A 21,079-nucleotide genomic window follows, 5' to 3' on the forward strand; every position below is an offset into this window, starting at 1 on the left:
TGACTATGTCTTAGAGAAAGAAATATAAATTAATGGCTCTGAAGTTTATCTTGCCAAGTGAGCAAAAGTCATCAGAATAACTGTTAAAAGTTGGCAAAAAAAAAAAAAAAATCTAACAAGAGTTCGGCTGTGGCGGGTTCCAAAACAATAAACACCCAGAGGCAGTCCGGCCTCCATCCGCCAGCCCAGGTAGGCCAGGAACTGTTTCCGGTTCCAGTTCGTCATCGCTGCTCAGCGTCATCTGACGCAAGTGACCTGCATGCCAGACAGAGTTCGGCAGCTAGATCCCACAGCCCGAGGCCCAGTGACAGCTCTGCCTCCAACTGCTGGCACGCCCAAACACTGCCGACACCCCGGGAACAGTGATACCTCCATCCACAAGAAGAGAACCAACATCAGAGTATTGGATCTGTTTGCATCTACCAGAAGGGAACCTTGGTCCCACAGCCACCAGAAGAACAAGAAACACTTGCTACACCCACCAGAAGAAAGAATGAGAAGAGGACAAGGTAAAAAGCACACCCAACAACAGAAAACCCAATATGACACCACCGGAGACTAGGAACCATACACCAGTAAGACCTCAACATCATGATGCAGGTGAAGCAGAAGAGAATGACCTTAAAAACATCTTCAGGAAAATGATAGAGGACCTCAAAGAGGACATGAGAAAATCCCTTAAAGAAATTAAAGACAAAACAAACCAAAAAATACAAGATATCAACAAATCTCTCAAGGAAACAGTTGAAGACCTAAAATCTGAAATAGAGACAATAAAGAAAGCACCACCTGAGGGAATGCTGGAAATAGAAAAGCTGGGTAAACAATCAGGAACTACAGATCTAAGCATAACCAACAGAATACAAGAGATGGAAGAGAGAATCTCAGGAGTTGAAGACACACTAGCGGAAATAGATTCATCAACCAAAGAAAATCTTAAGTCCAACAAATCCCTATCCACAAAATATCCAGGAAATATGGGATACCATGAAAAGACCAAACCTAAGAATAATAGGTATAGAAGAAGGTGAAGAAATCCAACTCATAGGCGCAGAAAATATATTCAACAAAATCATAGAAGAAAACTTTCCAAACCTAAAGAAAGACATACCAATGAAAATACAAGAAGCCTACAGAACACCAAATAGACTGAACCAAAAAAAAAAAAAGGTCTCCTCACCACATAATAATCAAAACAGCAAACATACACAACAAAGAGAAAATATTAAGAGCAGCAAAGGAAAAAGGTCAAGTAACCTATAAAGGCAAACTTATCAGAATCATACCTGACTTTTCCTTGGAAACTCTGAAAGCCAGAAGGTCCTGGATAGATATTCTACCTACAGTAAGAGACTACGGATACCAGCCCAGACTACTATACCCAAAGCTTTCAATCAATATAGATGGAGAAAACAAGATATTCCATGACAAAACCAGATTCAAACAATACATATTCCACCAATCCAGCCCTACAGAAAGTACTGGAAGGAAAACTGCAACCCAGGGAAGTTAACTACAACCAGAAAAACATAAGCAATAGATAATCCCAATTTACCAACAGTCAAAAGAAAAAAGGGATAGAATCCCCACATAATCTCGCCACCATCACCAAATCAAAAACAAACAAGAATGAACAATAATCAATGGTCATTAATATCCATCAACATTAATGGTGTTAACTCCCCTATAAAAAGACACAGATTAGCAGAATGGATACAAAGACAGAATCCTAACTTCTGCTGCATACAAGAAACTCACCTCAACCTCAAAGACAGATGGTACCTAAGAATTAAAGGTTGGGGAAAGATCTTCCAATCAAATGGACCCAAGAAACAAGAGGGGATAGCAATCCTAATATCCAATAAATTGGGCTTTAAACTAAAATCAGTCAAAAGAGATGAAGAAGGTCCTTTCCTACTCATCACAGGAGAAATCCATTAGGAAGAAGTCTCAATTCTGAACATTTATGCCCCAGATACAAAGGCATCCATGTTTGTACAAGAAACATTACTAAAACTCAAATCACACATAAAACCGCACACACTAATAGTGGGAGATTTCAACACCCCACTCTCACCACTGGACAGGAACACCAGACAGAATCTTAACAAAGAAACAAAAGAACTAATAGAAGTTATGGTGCAATTGGACTTAACAGATATCTACAGAACATTCTACCCAGACACAAAACAATTTACCTTCTTCTCAGTTCCACATGGAACCTTCTCTAAAATCGACCACATACTTGGCAACCTCAACAAGTACAAAAAAACTGAAATAACCCCCTGTGTCTTATCAGACCACCATGCTTTAAAATTAGAATCCAACAACAAGAACTACAGAAAACCTACAAACTCATGGAAATTAAGTAACACCCAACTGCACAATTCATGGGTCCAAGAAGAAATAAAAAAAGAAATTAAAGATTTCCTAGAATTCAATGAGAATGGGGACACAACATATCCAAACCTATGGGATACTCTGAAAGCAGTGCTAAGAGGAAAGTTCATAGCGCTAAATGCCCACATGAAGAAACAGGAGAATAATCACACTAGAGAATTAACAGCACAACTGAAAGCTTTAGAGCACAAAGAAGCCAATACACCCCGGAGGAGCATACATCAGGAAATAATCAAATTGAGGGCTGAAATCAATAAAATGGAAACTAGAACAATACAAAGAATCAATATAACAAAAAGTTGGTTCTTTGAGAAAATCAACAAGATAGACAAACCTTTATCCAAACTTACCAAACAACAAAGAGTGAACATACAAATTAATAAAATCAGGAATGAAAAGGGGCACATAACAACAGACACAGAGGAAATCCACATAATCATCAAGTCATACTTTGAAAACCTATATTCCTCAAAATTTGAAAATCTAAAGGAAATGGACAATTTTCTGGACAGATTTCACTTACCAAAATTAAATCAAGAACAGATAAGCAATTTAAATAGACCTATAACCTCTAATGAAATTGAAGCAGTCATTAGAAGTCTCCCAACCAAAAAAAAAAAACCCCAGGGCCAGATGGCTTCAGTGCAGAATTCTACCAGAAATTCAAAGTATAGCTAATACCAATTCTCCTCAAAGTATTCCACACAATAGAAGCAGAAGGGTCATTACCAAACTCTTTTTATGAGGCCACAATAACCTTGCTACCCAAGCCACACAAAGACACAACTAAGAAAGAGAACTACAGACCAATATCCCTCGTGAACATTGATGCAAAAATTCTCAATAAAATATTGACAAATCAAATCCAAGAACACATCAGAGAAATCATCCATCCCGATCAAGTAGGCTTCATCCCAGGGATGCAAGGATGGTTCAACATACGAAAATCCATCAATGTAATCCACCATATAAACAGACTGAGGGGAAAAAATCACACGATCATCTCACTAGATGCCGAAAAAGCCTTTGACAAAATCCAACACCCCTTCATGATAAAGGTCCTGGAGAAATCAGGGATAACAGGAACATACCTCAACATAATAAAAGCAATATACAGCAAGCCAACAGCCAACATCAAATTAAATGGAGAGAAACTCAATGCAATTCCTCTAAAATCAGGGACAAGACAAGGCTGTCCACTCTCTCCATACCTCTTCAATATTGTTCTTGAAGTTCTATCTAGAGCAATAAGATAACAAAAGAGGATCAAGGGAATACAAATCGGAAAGGAAGAAGTCAAACTCTCACTATTTGCAGATGATATGATAGTCTACATAAGTGACCCAAAAAACTCAACCAGGGAACTCCTACAGCTGATAAACACCTTCAGCAAAGTGGCAGGATACAAGATCAACTCAAAAAAAAAAAATCTGTAGTCCTACTATATACGGATGACACATTGGTGGAGAAAGAAATCAGAGAAGCATCACCCTTTACAATTGCCACAAACATCATAAAATATCTTGGAGTAACACTAACCAAAAAAGTGAAAGACCTGTACCATAAGAATTTTGAGTCTCTAAAGAAAGAAATTAAAGAAGATAACCGAAAATGGAAAGATCTCCCATGCTCTTGGATAGGCAGGATCAGTATTGTAAAAGTGACAATCTTGCCAAAAGCAACCTACAGATTCACTGCAGTCCCCATCAAAATCCCAACACAATTCTTCACTGACCTTGAAAGAACAATTCTCAACTTTATATGGAGAAACAAAAGATCCAAGATAGCCAAAACAACCCTGTACAATAGAATAACTTCTGGAGGCATCACCATCCCTGACTTCAAGCTCTATTATAGAGCCATAGTTCTGAAAACAGCCAGGTATCGGCACAAAAATAGACTGGTAGACCAATGGAATAGGGAATTTCTTATGGTAGCATACATATCCCACCAAATGTAGCAGAAGGTAAAGTGCATTTGCATGGAACATGACATAGCAACATGTTCCCAGTTTAGTTAACAAGGCACCTAGACTTGAGGAGAGGGGACAGAGACCCTACCTCCAATATGAAATCAAATTTACAGTATTAAGAAAGTATATGGGGGTGATAGATGATTCAGTGGAAGCCATTTTTTGGGAAACCTAATCCACTACAGGATTCAGGGTTATATCAGAGATACCAGGAACATTGCAGACAGTTTCCATAGATGCAACTTAGTTCTTCTTATTGTCTTGTTTCTTTCCTGTTACTGTGATATTCTGATAAAAGCAACCTCCAATTTCTGTCTTCATTTCTTGTATGTTGATATGATAAAATAATCCTGATCAAGAACAATTTGAGGGATAATGGGTTTATTTTAGTTCAAAGGCCCAGGTAATAGTCCATCATAACAAGGAATTCACAAGAGCAGGAATGTGGAACATCTGGTCATGTTATATCCATGGACAGGAAAGAGCAATGAATGTATGCATGTTAGTGCTCATCTTTCCCCCTCTACTCTTCACAGTTTAAGATCCTCTGTCTATGAGACATCTACAGTAGGCAGGTGTTCCCGTATTAACTGACATAATGAACATCACCCACACACATACTTATAGGTCCATTTCCAGGTGGTTACACACACACACACACACACACACACACACACACAGGCACACACACACACACACACACCACCACCACCACCACCATCATTATAATCGTCATTATCTTACAATTAATCTGAATAAAAATGTATTTCATACTAAATAATCCATGGTTGATTTTTTACTTTATTATTTTAATGATGTTATTATTTTTACATCATGAATACAATTTTCCACCCATCCTCTCCTCCCAGTCTCTCTCCCCTACATCCCCTCCCACCACCTCCACCACCCCACAATTCACTCCTCCTCCATTTCTATTCAGAAAAGAGCAGGCCTCCCATGGATATCAACCAAACATGGCAAATCAAGTTACAGTAAGACTAGAGGTCATAGGTCAGTCCCATCCAAGCTCCCTGGTTGAGAGCCCCTGTGAGACCAGGTTAGTTGATTCTGTGAGTTCTGTTGTAGTTAGTGTCTTTGACCCCTCTGGTTTCTTCAATCCTTCCACCCCCTCCTCCACAGGAATCCCTGAGCTAAGATTAATGTTTAGCTGTGGGTCTCTGAATCTGTTTCTATCGATTTCTGGATGAAGCCACTCTAATGACAATTGAGCTACACACCAATCTATGAGTATGGGAGAATATCGTTTATCATTAGGCATCATTACATTGACCTTTTTTGTCAGCTATGTTTGGTTCTAACCTAGGTCTCTGGGCTTATAGTAGCACATCAAAAATTACCTCATCAAAATTGTTAAAACTAATGCCCTTGTACTTTGAAGATCCCACAGCACACAAAGTATGCATCAGTATATCTACTACTCCACACTATAATGCCATGTTGCTCATGGACTTTCCATAGATGGGGAAACTCTTTAAGGGTAGCAACCAAATGTACATTCCTTACTATGTGATCCTGGTGTCTAGTCCAGTGTCTCCATGTAAGACCTATCCCATGTAGATAGGGCTATACCAATGCTCTTCAGCTGCATGTGTGATTTATTGAGCAGCAGTTGTTGGGGTTCTTGCATTTGAACAATTTTGCATTAAAAACTTCAGGAAAAATCATGCAAGAAGTCTAAATGTGTTCATTAGTACAAGCTCTACATTGCAAATGCAGTACATTTACAATACACAATGAACTGTTATAGTTAGTCAGGAATGATTTCCAGAGATCTATTCAGAGTATGGTGACTATAATAAAAGTGATATCTTGTGTACCTAAAACTGCTGAAAGTAGATTTTAAATGTGTTTTGTAATAACAAATAATAAACAGTTTGGCACGGTTGTACATGTCTATTCCCAGCACAGAGAAAGTAGAGGTAGGAAGATTGGGACTTCAGTAACCTTTGCTATGTAGTGAGATCAGCTGGCGGATAAGAGATTCTGTCTCAAAAACAATAAAGAAATAGGTAAATAAATATTAAGCATATGAAATTGTGGATTCTTGAGTAGTCTACATTTTAAACATATGTTAAAATATCACAATATTCCCTGTGAATATATAGTTAATTGTTCATTAAAATATAATAAAAATGCCTAGACAATTAGCTAAGAATTGTGCAACAAAGCTTCACTTCTCAGAGCCCATGGCATCCAGTTATAAGGACCTCAGATTAACTTCAATAGGCTGAATGAAAAGTTTTCCTATGTGATGGCAAATTCTATACATATAGGAGAAACGGTCAAGGTCCTGACTGGATTTGTCATTTCCTTTTATCCTGTTAGAATGAAGCTTCTGAGGCATGGCAAAATCAGTTTAAATATAAAGTGAAATGCCCGTCACCTTTGCAACAGCACACGGCTGTCCTGGAATTGCAGATGACATTAAAGCCAATATGAAGCCAATGTGTGTGTCTTAGGGAACTCACTAGGTGTCACTTACACAAGCCCCACATTTACCCAGCAGCTGAGAGATCTCTCAAAAATTAGCTTTTTAGAAAATGTGTTTTCAAGAAAAAGTAATTTTGAGAAAACATTCAGGATGACCACCCCCCACACTTTAAGGAAAAGTGTGTACTTAATATTTAAATGAGGCTGATATCATAGAAAGAAAGCAATTCTGGATGTTGATTTCAAACTCAAGCTCTTCTCAAACTTACCTCCAGGTGTTTGGGAGATACTCATTGGCAAGTGATGTGTGGATTGAATAAATACAGCTATTCACAGATAGGCATGTGTATATGTGTGCACAGAGTTCACATTAAATACACCATATTTAGAAGAAAAGATTCTGTTTATTATAACAAACAGAGGTACTTAGGATATCACATCTTCATTTCGTGACACAAAATATGATTTACACTTTGTCTAAAAAACTGTTGAGTTATCCTTGAATTCTTCACTTAGTAGTCTCAGAAGATATTTCTACATTCCAATATTTTCTACATTTTATTGTTTATATATAACATTTGTATACAGAAAATATGACAGCTAAAATGAAAAGTACAGTGGAATTTTTCCCACTGAACAGAGAGCAGTATGTAATTTTGAAGACAAAAATATATATGACAAGTCTTTTTCAAGAAACACTGAGGGGTAAACACCAGCCATTCAAAATATAATGCACAGAAAACACCTATAATCATACTGATTATGACATTGCTTTTGTATATATGTTAAAATTTTGTGCTTCAAACAAGTTGCACTTTTCAGCTTTGATCTGAATTGGGTCATTAAATTGAGAATGGTGGCAAGTATATTCTAGGAAAAGGTTATTAGAAATTTGAGAAAGGATAGGAAACTTAATTACTCTATACAAGTCCTGGAACAGTTTAATGGGGATCTTACTTCTCTACTGAGGCTAATTTCTAAACTAATTTTCTAAAATAAAAGGGAAAGGAATAACACAAATACCTGTCTTTACAAACATTTGGACAGGTAAGCATGCATGTGTGCTTGCAAACACACCTGCATCTATTTCTAAATAGGTCTTCCCAGACTTAAATTTTTTGAAAAAAAATTGTAAAGAATCGTTGAAAAATATATTACAAGTCAATCACGTTTTATATAAAATTAAACTTTTCTATAAAATACTTGGAACTGATGAGACTGTGCATTATTTAAAACTAAATTCCCCATGGAGTACGTAAGATGCTGACAAAATCTTCATCGTCTGCTATCTCTATACTTAGGCCTTCATAGTAATCTTCAAATTCACCGTATGAAACTTCATCAGACTTGCTGCAGGCATCTCTTAATGTCTCTAGAAAAGATGATTTGATTTCCTCCTCCGCTGAATGCCCTGCAGGAAGAGGATTAACTGTGAAATATTTTCTGTAAAAGTTCAGCAACATGACAGATGATGATAAAGGGATACTTATTCATCTTATGAAATAATTTCAGTAATTTAAAATTGTATGGCAACCTTCCCTCTAATTTTTTTAAACATTAACCAGAATTCATTTCTCTCCTAATCTGCCTCTTTGTCACTCTTTCCCGCTTTCTTTCATACATTGATCTAGTCTCAAGGTTTTAGCACGGAGCATAGAAAAAAAAGAAAAAACTTCATAAGAGTAAGCGGATTTAAAGATGAAAGTTACAGAAAATGGTCAGATAATAAAGCAAAAACAATGACAGCAGGTAACGGTCTTTAAAATGGACTTTAAAAATATTTTTAAGTCAAAGGGGTGGGGAAAAGGCTCAGTGATCAAGAATACTCGCTGCTCTTCCAGCGAATGCCAGCCTGGCGCCCAGCACCCACACTGTGTGGCTCACAATGGCCTGTAAGTCCAGCTCCATGAGATCAGTAGGTACCCACACCCCTACATACATACACAAACACACATGTGCATATGTAAAAATAAATTCAAGAAAAGCATGCTGCTGTCATTTTAAAAATGTGGGTAATTAATGGAAGGAAAGTGATCATTTTATTAGAATGAAGGCAAGTTTGGATGGAAAAGGACCAGAAATATGTAAAGATAATAATACACGATAAAGTGGATTTGTGATTGCTAGTCAAAGCTAAATATAGTCAACATCTAATGTATAGGGAAATAAATTTTAACACAAAATTTCTAACTAAAATTTTACTTAAATTTATGCTTCAAATACCAAGAATTGTGTTGGGGGAAATGTGATTATGGGGCTCTCAAGGCCAGCCTTGGTCACATAGCAAGACCCTGTCTACAAACAAAATTAGAGAATATCCAATAAGTAATAAAAATATTTCACTTCTGTATTAGTCAGTGAAATTCAAATCAAGTAAGATCAGGGAGTTGAACAAAAATAATCCTGCAACAAATGGCAGTATAACCTAGTGTGGAACTAGCCATCATTGCAACAGCATTTGGAAGTACCAGTTGATATCTGCAATGTGGATATTCTAGTAGGTCTAAGAATTGCTAGCATGCCAGGGAATCAGAAGAAAGGGAACCTAAGGGGCCAAAAGCAATGTATGTTTCATTAGATGCTCATAAATAATTAGAAATTAGAAGTCCACCATTAGGAGAATATCTGTACACATTACAATGTGTCAATTATTGAGAGAATAATTTGTGGCAAATAAAAATAAGATGACTCAATGTGGATTTACATGGAAATAGCTCCAAAATGCACTGTTGAGTAAAAAGCAAACTACAGAACGGTAACTCTAAGACAGCTTTCAAGTCAGAAAAACATGTACAAATTATTAGCAAATTATGGATACAACTATGAAAAATCATAGCGTAGGGGCTGAAAGTTACAAGGTTTACTCTTTTGAAAAAAAATGAAATTAAGGAAGTTTCTGTAGCCAAACACCACAATAAGGTGCTGTCATAAATCAACTACACAAAGGAGTAAGAAATATAATAGGAAATGACTCTTAAAATTGCTTTAAGACATACATTATGCCCTCCTCCTGTTTTTGACACAAAGTCTCACTACACAGCCCAAGCTGGCCTCACATTTGCACACCCCTTGCCGCTCCCTCCTAGGTGCTGATTATAGGTGTGCTCTGCCATGCTTGGCTGGATTTTGACAGACACATAGGTGCCACTGTTTGTATAATTCCACCCCTAGATAAAGACAACATAAATCCTCTTCAGTCTTCAAGGATGAGCAACTGTATCAGAAGATACAACAATTCTGTCAGGGAGCCTAACAGGTTTTACCACATCTCTTTTAAACTCCGATTCCTTACCCATTCCAACTGAGAAACGAGAGTTCTATCTTGATTATAACTGTCAAAGAAATCAATAAGTACAAACAATAGACCTAAGAATTTTTAAATGAAAAAGGGGAAATGGCTCTAAAGCCATTGGCTCTATTTCCTTCCTTAACAGTCCCAGCCGGTGCTTTGGATCAGTGTAACTTAAAGAAGACACTTTTATTAATAAGCATGGTGGAAATCGCATGTATTTGGCATGTGGTAGATACCTGAAATCACACTCGGATGCTTCTTTGCACAGTAGCACTTTCTTATGTCTATAACAGACACAATGCCAGTTTTGTTGAAATCCAGTTTCATGAAGGCCTAAAGAAAGACAGGGTTTCTCTCTGTGAGATCATTTTGCATAAGAAGCTATTGTGTGGTCAATTATTTCCAAACTGTAAATGAGACATTTGAAAGGAACTAAACAGATGGTTGAAAAAGGAAAATAATTTGATAGGCCAGTCTGATACTCAAACTTATCACCATGGTATACAAAGAATAATTAGATACAAAGTTATAGATGGTCAATAAACTTGCTTAACTTAATGCTTTTACTACATCTCTTTGTCAGTAAAGGCAGAGAGCTTTAGTTTTTCTACTTGAGACTGTCACCTGTTATAATTACTTATCCCACTCTACATAGAATAGCTTTTTATAAATATGATACATATACATTGTATTAAATATATTTATAAAAGAAACTATACAACACAAAATTATACTATAAACATGTCTACTAGAACTGAATTAATCTACATTTTTATTAAAAACTAGGGATCTGTGTTATATGATGTATGTGCAACTGTGTGTGTGTGTGTGTGTGTGTGTGTGTGTGTGTGTGTGCAACACAAACATACAGGGTGTATATCCAGGGCAGTCAACTGTGAGCTGCATAGAATTTCCTATCTGTGCCTCTCATCCTGTCATAAAGGCACTGGGATTGCACACGTGTGTTCCTACATCTGGATTTACATGGACCGGAGAATTTGAACTCAGGTCCTTACACTTGCACGAGAGACACTTTACTCAGTGATCTGTCTCCAGCCCTAGGACTCTAATTCCAACTTAATATGACCTTTGCTATTTTCATTTTAACACTTAGCATATCATAAGCACACAGAAACACTTTTAGTCATCATCTTAAAACAATGCATGTTGAGCACTGACACTGGAATAGTTGTGATTGCTAAGAATATAACCATCACATCCAATCTTTCCACTAGCCCTGTGGGACAAGAAGCGAGCCTTAGGGTTTTACACGGCAATATAGGCAGATAGCTAGTAATTAACAGAAACTAATAATTTACGAAGATAATTCAAGTTGAAATTTTATTTTTCTTTCATCAAATCTTTTCTAAGATACTATACTGTGTGTATATATATATATATATATACACACAATATAGTATACAATATTTCACCAAAATATACAATATATAATATTCAATATTTCACCAAAAATGGCACGTTTGAATTCTCCATAATCAACCTTATTCTTGCCATGGCCATTGCCTTACAGAATTAGCCAGGAAGACTCAAAATCCTAGAAATGAACAGAAATAGCCATTGCATCTTTCAAATATATATATATATATATATATATTATATATATATATATAATGAAATTTGAATGAATGATTTTGTTTTATTCTGGGTAGACTTGTACAAACACATATAAGCTTGCTTACTTTACGTCTCACTAAACCCGGTGTGCATTACAGCTAAAAATGATATAACATGTTTTAATTGATGACCCATTAATGGTACTAAACAATGAATCTAATAAAAATAATAGTTTGAGACCAGTTAAGAGTTACCTTTCGAACAAACGATTTCCTATATTCATTCATTTCTCCAAAAATGGCACGTTTGAATTCTCCATAATCAACCTTATTCTTGCCATGGCCATTGCCTTGCAGAATTAGCCAGGAAGACTCAAAATCCTAGAAATGAACAGAAATAACCATTGCATCTTTCAATTATGTAAGTCACAAGATTAGAATCGTATTTGTTAGATCATCTGTCGTCCTAGACAAGGTAGCCTAGTTAGTAAGAAAATCCAGAAGGGAACAGATAAACCTAGTAAAACAACTGTGGAAGGAATTCTGAGGTGAGTATATAAGCAAAGTTCAGGGCCCTGTTCTGAATGAGCAGTAACTCACAATATATCCTTTTTAAAGGTATATTATTGGAGGGCAAGGAAATGTTGAGGGTTAGACCTAGGACCTCTTGCATACCATAAGTCACTGATGAACAGTCTAAGGGTCTTATAGTGATACTTTTGCTGATAAATAGTAGTATATGTTGGGAACGTAACATGATATCTCAGTGTACATGTATGGTGCAGAAAGAACAAGCCAGACAAACAAAATGCCATATCTGCCATTTCAAATATTTAACATTTTTGTAATAAGAATATTTAAAAATCTGTTTTAGCTACTTTTTTATCTTTTTATTTTAAAACAATCTTTTCTCATTTTATATACCAATTCCAGTTCCCACCCCTCCCCTCTGCCTGCTCTCCCCACCTTCCCCCCACCCCACTCCTCAGACAGGGTAAGGCTTCCAATGGGGAGTCAATGACGTCTAGCACATCACTTTGAGGCAGGACCAAGGTCCTCCCTGCTATATCTATCTGAGCAAGGTATCCCTCCATAGAGAATGGGCTCCACAAAACTAGTTCAAGCACTAGGGATAAATCCTGGTCCCACTGCCAGGGGCCCACAGACTGCCCAAGCCACACCAAGCTCCCAGAGTCCAGTCAAGGACAGAGAGAAGTGATAATATGAGCAAAGGGGTCAAACCATTTTGTTGAAGCCCAAAGAAACAGCTGACCTGAGCAAGTGGGTGCTCACAGACTTCAGACTGACAGCTGGGGAACCTGCATAGGACCAAACGAGGCCCTGTGAATGTTTTAGCTATTTTTAAACACACAGTACATTGTTCTTGACAATGCTCACCAGGCTGTGCAATAGATAAAACCCATCCTCTTATCCAAAGGCAAATTTATGTCATTTGGTCAACCTTTCAGTTTCTCTATATACATTACACTCCCCACCACTACCTTTCAGTGTAATGGTTGTGATGTGCTTGGTTTGAATGTATTTTATTCTCCATTTTTAAATTACTTATCTGTAGCAATTTGAAAAGCTGTTCAGGTTGTGAAAGATCATTTATGCGGAGATTGTCAATGGAGTTTCATCTGGTCTTGGGAGCATAAAAGGTATGAATAACTTCCAAACTATTCCCGGATTTACACTAAATAGTATCATTCTGACTAAACAACTTATGTCAGTTTGTGCACTGCCATTCCCGTGTGCTTCTTTGGCAAAGGTGCTATTTAATACACTGTTCTATTCAGAGATCTTAATAACAAAAGAAATCATGGCATTCCTTTATTGAAGCTCAGATGGGTATATTTTCAATATTATCAAGTAGTTAGCTTTAAATGAGAGTATAAATAAACCACCCAACCTTGGAAAATAATGCTCAAAAATTATTCTAGTCCACTTCCTGCCATTTTCAAATGAAACTGTAATTAGAAAACTGAAATTCAAATTATTCTGCCTCTCCTCAGAAGCCAGTGATCTATACAGTTTTTCCACGTCAAAATGCCCTGTACATTATGATGAAAATATGTGTATGTGCAGTTGAGTTATAACCGAGTCTAAGCTTAATTATTATAAATCATGAGTAAAAGGGGCAGGAGACACCAGGCAGGAGACAAATGTGTTTACTTAACTCAAAGAATACCAGACTTAAAAGGACTTCTGAAGACTCGGAAGAAATTAAGAATTAAGCAATGCAACTTAAGTGGCAAAAAAATGCATATGACCACTTCTACATATGGTTCAGAATGGAAACTAATTCAGATGGAATTTTGATTTCACCAATAGTATTTCTATATATAAATTTGGTTCTTTGTGGAGCATATCACTTTTTATTCAAAATCACGGGGAATGACTATATCTTTTCACAAATAGTTCTACTTCTACAGTGAGACCCAGGCTGGTGATTCTCATATCTTACTCTCGCGTCCTCCTGTATGTCCTTGCAATATATTGCAAGGACATATACATTGTGTGGGTGATACAACAAGAAGCAAAACAAGAATATGAGTTAAAATGTATAAGATGATTGGACATGTAAATCAATGGGAGAATACATACTTTGCATGTATGAGACCCTGGAACCAATTTCAAGCACCATAAAAAATTAATTAATAGATGAAGTTTATAATAAAACAAAATATATGAGAAAGGATGAAACACATTATGTTATCTTTTTGTCATCATTGTGGTTTGAATGAGAATGGCCCCCATAGGCTTATATATTTGAATGTTTGATTCCCAGTTGTGGAACTGCTTGGGAAGGATTAGGAGGTGTGGCCTTATTGGAGGAGGTGATGGGGCTTTGAGATTTCAAAAGACCATGCCATTCCCAGTTAGCACTCTCGCTCTGCTCATGGTTATTGTGTCAATGCAGGATCTCTACATGCCTGTCAGCTGCTATGCTCCATACCATAATGACCATGAACTCTAACCTCCTGGGGAACTAAAAGCTTTCCGTTTAAATGTTTTCTTTCACAAATTTTCTTCATCAAGGAGTTTTATTTCTTTTTACAACACTAGAAAAGTAAGTAAGACAGAAGTCTTAGGTAACTATAGTCTTACTCACCAGTTATAAGCATCTCATAAACAAATACAGAAGAATCGAAGTAATGCAGTATTCATCCATATATACAGGGCCAGATTATCTTGGCACCAGTACTCTAGCAGTCATAGGTTGCTTGTTTGCTTAGCAAAAATATACCACTGAATTCTAAGTTCCTTTTATTATTTTTTTCCTTCTATGAAAGAAAGATGCGAAGGTGGATAGCCCCTGGGTTGTTATCACTAGACAGGCAGTAAGATTAAATGTCATCATGGTAACCAACAAAAAGACAATCATGTCACAACACTGATATGCAATGTCACACTGACAGAGAATTTTATAGTTGATAAAACAAATACCCATGTAATTTTTTTATTTGTACTTCTATGCCTCCCTAAATATAGCAATCATCTCAGAATTTCTAAGGCTGAGCCTGTCAATGAAAGTCAAAACACTTGTGTAAGATTACACAGCTAAATGACTCTTTTCTGGATAGCTACTTTGGGTGAGTATAGAAAACTAATTTTTTGGAATTTATTTTTATGCTTTATATTAACAAAGATAATTATAGTTACCTTTCTCATCATTAATAAATGCTGCATGTGCTGGGGCTATGGCTTAGTTGGTAGAGTGTTTGCCTAGACATACATCAGGTGACAAGAAATTTTTTTCAGCAAAAGAGAAAAATGCAAAAGAGTCTTGTATGTGAAATACTTGATCTGAACCGTTTGTGTACTTTTAACATACAAGCAAAATTTCCCAGAACATAACACGAGGCTTTCACGTACCAGATTTAATTTCTCCCACTCTTCTATCTACTTGCTCAAGCTATGAACTATTGGTTCCATGCTTGCTATGCCAGATTCAGTTCAAGATACTAAAGAAAGAGCAGGAGCTTGAGTCACCCTGGTCCCCATTTGAATAGGATGTGCCACTTTCCTTACAGGCAGATACAAAGTGTCATGAAGAAAACAAAATGGAAGCTGATATTGAACGGATTGAAGATCAGATGGCAGAGCTCCTCTGTAAAGAAAGCTGTAGCCTAAATGCTGAGAAAAATATCAGAACACACAGATCTAAAACAAGGTCATTCCCAAGAGAGTGAAGAGTGTGCAGGAAATGAGCGCCGGCAGCTTGGGGCAGAGCTACAGTTCTTGCCGGGAGCGTGCTTATCCTTTCCATGAAATGACCATTGTCTGAGCCATGCTCCATTCTTCATGGAAGATCCACTGTCTGCTACTGCTCGTCTCTACCTTTGTCCAGTTCATTCTTCCTCATTATCCAAAAACCCAACCCGGAAGCATCCTCCTCCCAGAATCCTCCCTCTCCTTCCTTCAGGCTTGGCTTGGAACTGCATGCCACCACACGTGCTCTATTTGGTGCAACTATTAAACATGTTCTTCATTGAAAGATTACGAGAGTGGAGAGTGTGTCATCTCAGAGGTTAGCACATGTCTGGCTATTAAACACTTCACAAACAAAGGATAAAGGAGTAAGTGTCAAAATTTTAAAACTCAATGGGAGTTGTTGCCTGGTGGCTTAACGCTGATGGCAAGGCCTTAGAAAGGAAACAAATGAGCTATTAAAATTTCTTTAGAAAAATAAACAAGGCCATGCAAGAATATACTCACAGCAGAAAGTGGTGTGTGGTACATACCTGTTCAGACACTTGTAAGTTAAAGACTTTCAGGGCTTGCTGAAAATCTGCCTTCTCTAACAGCCCACTTCCTGCCTTGTCCAAATGATGAAAGTATTTTCCCAATCCAGTCAGAATGCGAACACCTCTCTTGCAGAGTTGTTCTTTTAGTTTGTCTGCTTAATAGAGAGAGACATGGAAACTAATTGCTTCTGTGCATGAAGCTATCAAAATGCAGTTGTTTCTCTTTGGAGAAAATAAGTTGAGAATACTGAAAATAAGAAACATGAATATTCAATGAAAATATGCATTGGGCTGACAAAAGTCTTGGGAAAGTAGAATGTTTTTAGTGAAGACAACGGCATACACAACTGATGGTCAAAATACACCAGAACTACAGCTCCACTGTGTGGTGAAAGTGTTGCATTTTACATACAGGAAAATAATGTTTCTCTTTATTCAGAATAACTAAATGTTACAAAGAAAATCCTAGTTTCTCTTGTTTAGACCCCTTTTTCTAACTGCCCCAAATCTTCACTGTCTTCCTTATTTCTTTATTTATACTAACTGAATTACAGGCATATCACCCTCGAGTGTGCACACACACACACACACACACACACACACACACACACACACACAAATTTAAGACATTTTTAAGTATTTAAAAGTTTCAAACTGGATGATATTAGGCAAATAGCATCTAGGTTTTGGAGTACTAGCCTATATGTACATATTCACAGTAACCATTTTTTCCAGAAATTTTTAGAGGTTACATACTCTGGCTCCTAGATTCTCCATGCAGCACAGTCATTTCATTTGGTGCCATCTGTATCATATTACAATGAGAACACATTAGAAAAAAAGAAACAAATGTCACTAGCTTCAATAGTGACAAAAATGTATTGGCTATGACAGCAGGGAGAAGAAGAAAGCTACTGACAAGGGCTTGGAGGATCTTCTAATGCCAGTCTCATCAAGTCAGCCCCACCCCACCCCCTCTCTCTGCTTTTTTTTTGTTGTTGTTGTTCTTGTTTTTTTGTGACTGGTTGTTTTTGTGTAGCCTTGGCCATCCTGGAACTGCTTCTCTCTTAATGTGAATATCTTATCTTGAATAATATCTCAGAATTCATCAAAATTCTAGAAATATATATTGATTTCTGTGATGGTTTTAGTCCTTTCTCCCTTCTACTACAAAACAAAACAAATGAATTGTTCATTACAGCTAGTATACTGCACTAGTTATTGGACAAGGCCTTAGAAATTTGTAAAAATGTTTTAGTGCCCTAAGCCTACCTCCATCTCATTTGTTCCCTATGGATTCCCCAGAGAAGTTAAGGAGACATTACCCTAGCATAGAGGTGAAGAAATAGTTGCAAAGGATTGACACAAAGTTGCATGATCAGCAGAATCTGTTCACAGACATCACATCACATTCCACACAGTCAAGCACTAAACCAGGAGTCTGCTCAGGATGGCATCTGAGGCATAAAACAAGTATCTGGTGGTTCATGCCTGTAATCCAAGAACTCTGGAGTGAAGGTAAGAGCATTGCCATGACTTCCAAGCCAGTCTGGTTTGCAGTGAGCACCAATCCACCTGAGCTAGTGTGAGCCTTCCCACCTCCTACCTCTCTCTCTCACTCTCTTTCTCTCTCTCTCCCTCTCTCTCTCTCTCTGTATATGTGTGTGTATACATACATATACATATATGTGATACATATACATATATGTGTATATACATACATATACATATATGTGTGCATATATATGAGTGTATGTTTGTGTGTATGTGTTTATGTATTTTTGTGTATATTTGTATGTGCATGTATGTATGTATGTATGTATGTATATCATATATATGTATATACCATGGCCCAACGACATGGGTCGGTGGTTTAAAGTACCTGCCACAAATCCTGATGACCTGAGTTTCAGTTACAGGAAAGAATTGACACCTAGAAGTTGTCATGTTACCGCACTTATGTGCTGTATCACAAGTGACCACACACAGAAACACACATACAAATAAATATATTTAATTTTTTAAAATTCAATTTCATGCTTAATTTTCCTTATAATTAAAACCCATAATATCTAATATTTCTAAAATTGTTATAATTCACATTTTTTTCCTTAGTACCATGAATACAGAAAAATCATGGAAAACTTCATTAATTATTTTATTAATTATGTATGTAGTTGCATGTCAAGATCTACTTTATTAACTATTTATGTGTATGTATATATGTGTATATAAATTGTCTCTCTGTATGTATATATATGCACACATGCTTATTGGTGATCACAGAGGCCAAAAGAGGACATGATCATGAGATGCCCAGAAGTGGAAACACAGGTTGTGAGCTATTCAGTGTGGATGTTGTGAACCAAACTCAGGCCTCTGAACTAGTGGCAAGCTCTTCTATTTGCCAAGTCATCTGCCCGGCCCCATAAAAACATTACGTATTATATATATATATATATATATATATATATTATATATATATATATATATTACATATAATAAAATATATGCTATTTTTAAAAAATATATGTGTACTTTCTAAAAATAAGAATTATAAATCAAAGTCTACAAAACATGGAAGTATCAAAAATATTGTTTTTACTGATAACAAGGAAACAAGTTGAAAACTGTAAATAGTATTTGAGAGTGAAGAAAAAACCACAGTATACCCTGAATGGCCTGTAGCACCAGCCAGTCCTGTGCCTCCTGACTCAAGGTGTCCTCCTCATGTTCGTCAAAGGCAGTTCTGCAAGTGAAAACAGAGGCTCTAAGCCATGTTTCCCCACTCCAGACTGAAAGATGCTGTCAACAGACGTGGAGGGGTACAAGCCAAAGCAATCCCTACCTCTGCCCACTGCTTTTGATTTTATGGAGAATTAAGTCCATAGCTATAGAAGGACCATGATCTTTGAAGATATTAACCTTTATAACTGCTTTAATGTTTTTAAATACTTTACTGTAACTATTCATTTTAAAAGCAGTTGTAGCTTGCAAAGTATAAACTGTAAAAATGCTTTCAAAGCCAGAAAAGTACACTAATAAATAATAAACATTCTTACAGCTAGATTGCAGACTGTGTTCCCTTATATATACAATGCATCAATTATTACCATTTTAATCACAATTAGGGTCAAAAACATTCAACAAAAAGACTGTGCATTTCTATTATTTGAAATAACCTTTGATGCCACTGTTTATTCAAAGCATTTTCACTATGTAGTCAATCAATAAACAGCATCATCAAAAACCATGACTTTTCATGTGATAAAAGGCATTGCACCAACAATGTAGGAAACAGTTATGAAATGGCCTGGTGCTCTTTTAGAGCACCACTTTGATGGCATTTAGTAAAATAGCAAAGACAAATGAATGAATTGTTTTTATTATAAAATAGAATAATTTTAAATTGTCATAACTGCCCCCAAACATATGAATTTGAACATAAAGTAGCTATATGCAGCTATTGTTTATAAATATAAACCTTAACTTTAGCGTGAGTGCCCTGTGATAGAATCTCCTTTTAAGATACAAACTACAGTGATTTCACTTATTTTCAAAATGACAAATGTGGGGGCTGGAGAGATGGCTCAGAGGTTAAGAGCACTGACTGCTCTTCCAGAGGTCCTGAATTCAATTCCCAGCAACCACATGGTGGTTCACAACCATCCGTTATGAGATCTGGTGCCCTATTCTGGTGTGCAGATATACATGGAAGAAAAATGTTGTATACATAATAAATAAAGAAAATCTTTTTAAAAATGACAAATGCATTTGACTTACTTCAGGGAATTCAAAGCTATTTGATCAATATTTGTAATTCGAAGTCTAAACAATGTATTTTCTTTTATGCTCTTTGGAAGGCTAGGATGATCGCAGCTCAAAAATGTCAAAGTTGCACCCTGAGGAAATGAACAGACAGGGTTTTGAAAACTAGAAGGTATCCAAAGTTAAAATGCAACTCATGATGATTGAAAAGATTCTAGTTTTATTACAGTGCCTTATTATACTCTAATAGTGCCCAAAATATAGTAGCTTTAAAGAATATTTAGGGACCACATGGTTCCAAATAATACTATAGAAAAAATGAGCTAATTTCAAAATACCCTAACACAGTACACTTAATATACAATAATCCATGTGAATAAAGGAGAATTTGTGTATTAAATAAGAACCACAGGAAATATGACATGAGCTCCACTTAATGTGTGGCTATCCTTTAGTAGTTTTGTCAATATGACACACTTCACAGCCACCTGGGGAAAAAGTATCAGTGTGGGACTCTGTGGTGATATCTTGTTTGTACAAATAAAGCTTGCCTGAAGATTAGAGGGCAGAGCTAGCGAGTAGTTAACCATAGAGGTCTGAAGGTCTGTACAGAGAACAGGAAGCAATATGGCTGGTTGGAGAGAGGAAGTGGAAGAGATAAGGTGGGAAAAGACAGGAGCTCACTCTCTTTTTAGCTAGGAAGTTGAGCTGTGGTTTTGCTCCTTCACCTCTCTGATCTCTCAGCATTTCCACTATAACTGACTCCAGGCTTTTATCATTCAGACCTATTAGAACTCGTGTTACAGAACTGTCTACATTAGACTGACCACTGAGCACGGGAAGGCTATCTTTATAACACTGAGTTGGGAAG

At 36.7% G+C, this 21,079-nt stretch overlaps 1 protein-coding gene across 18 annotated transcripts in view; it reads right to left on the minus strand.

The window, feature by feature from the left end:
- Nucleotides 1-7,207: 7,207 nt before the first annotated feature.
- Nucleotides 7,208-21,079, minus strand: part of Caps2 (calcyphosine 2) — a 39,558-nt gene continuing 25,686 nt past the window's right edge. For all 18 annotated transcript variants that reach the window (XM_035451682.1, XM_027392405.2, XM_027392407.2 and 15 more), the window contains 6 exons: nucleotides 20,224-20,342; nucleotides 19,113-19,189; nucleotides 16,438-16,595; nucleotides 11,945-12,070; nucleotides 10,352-10,448; nucleotides 7,208-8,234 (listed from right to left, as the gene is read on the minus strand). In XM_035451682.1, coding sequence (XP_035307573.1) covers nucleotides 8,059-8,234; nucleotides 10,352-10,448; nucleotides 11,945-12,070; nucleotides 16,438-16,595; nucleotides 19,113-19,189; nucleotides 20,224-20,342 — 753 coding nt within the window. In that variant the 3' untranslated portion in view covers nucleotides 7,208-8,058. The remainder of the gene's footprint in view (nucleotides 8,235-10,351; nucleotides 10,449-11,944; nucleotides 12,071-16,437; nucleotides 16,596-19,112; nucleotides 19,190-20,223; nucleotides 20,343-21,079) is intronic.

Source organism: Cricetulus griseus (genome assembly GCF_003668045.3).
Source record: "Cricetulus griseus strain 17A/GY chromosome 1 unlocalized genomic scaffold, alternate assembly CriGri-PICRH-1.0 chr1_0, whole genome shotgun sequence".
Taxonomy (NCBI): domain Eukaryota; kingdom Metazoa; phylum Chordata; class Mammalia; order Rodentia; family Cricetidae; genus Cricetulus; species Cricetulus griseus.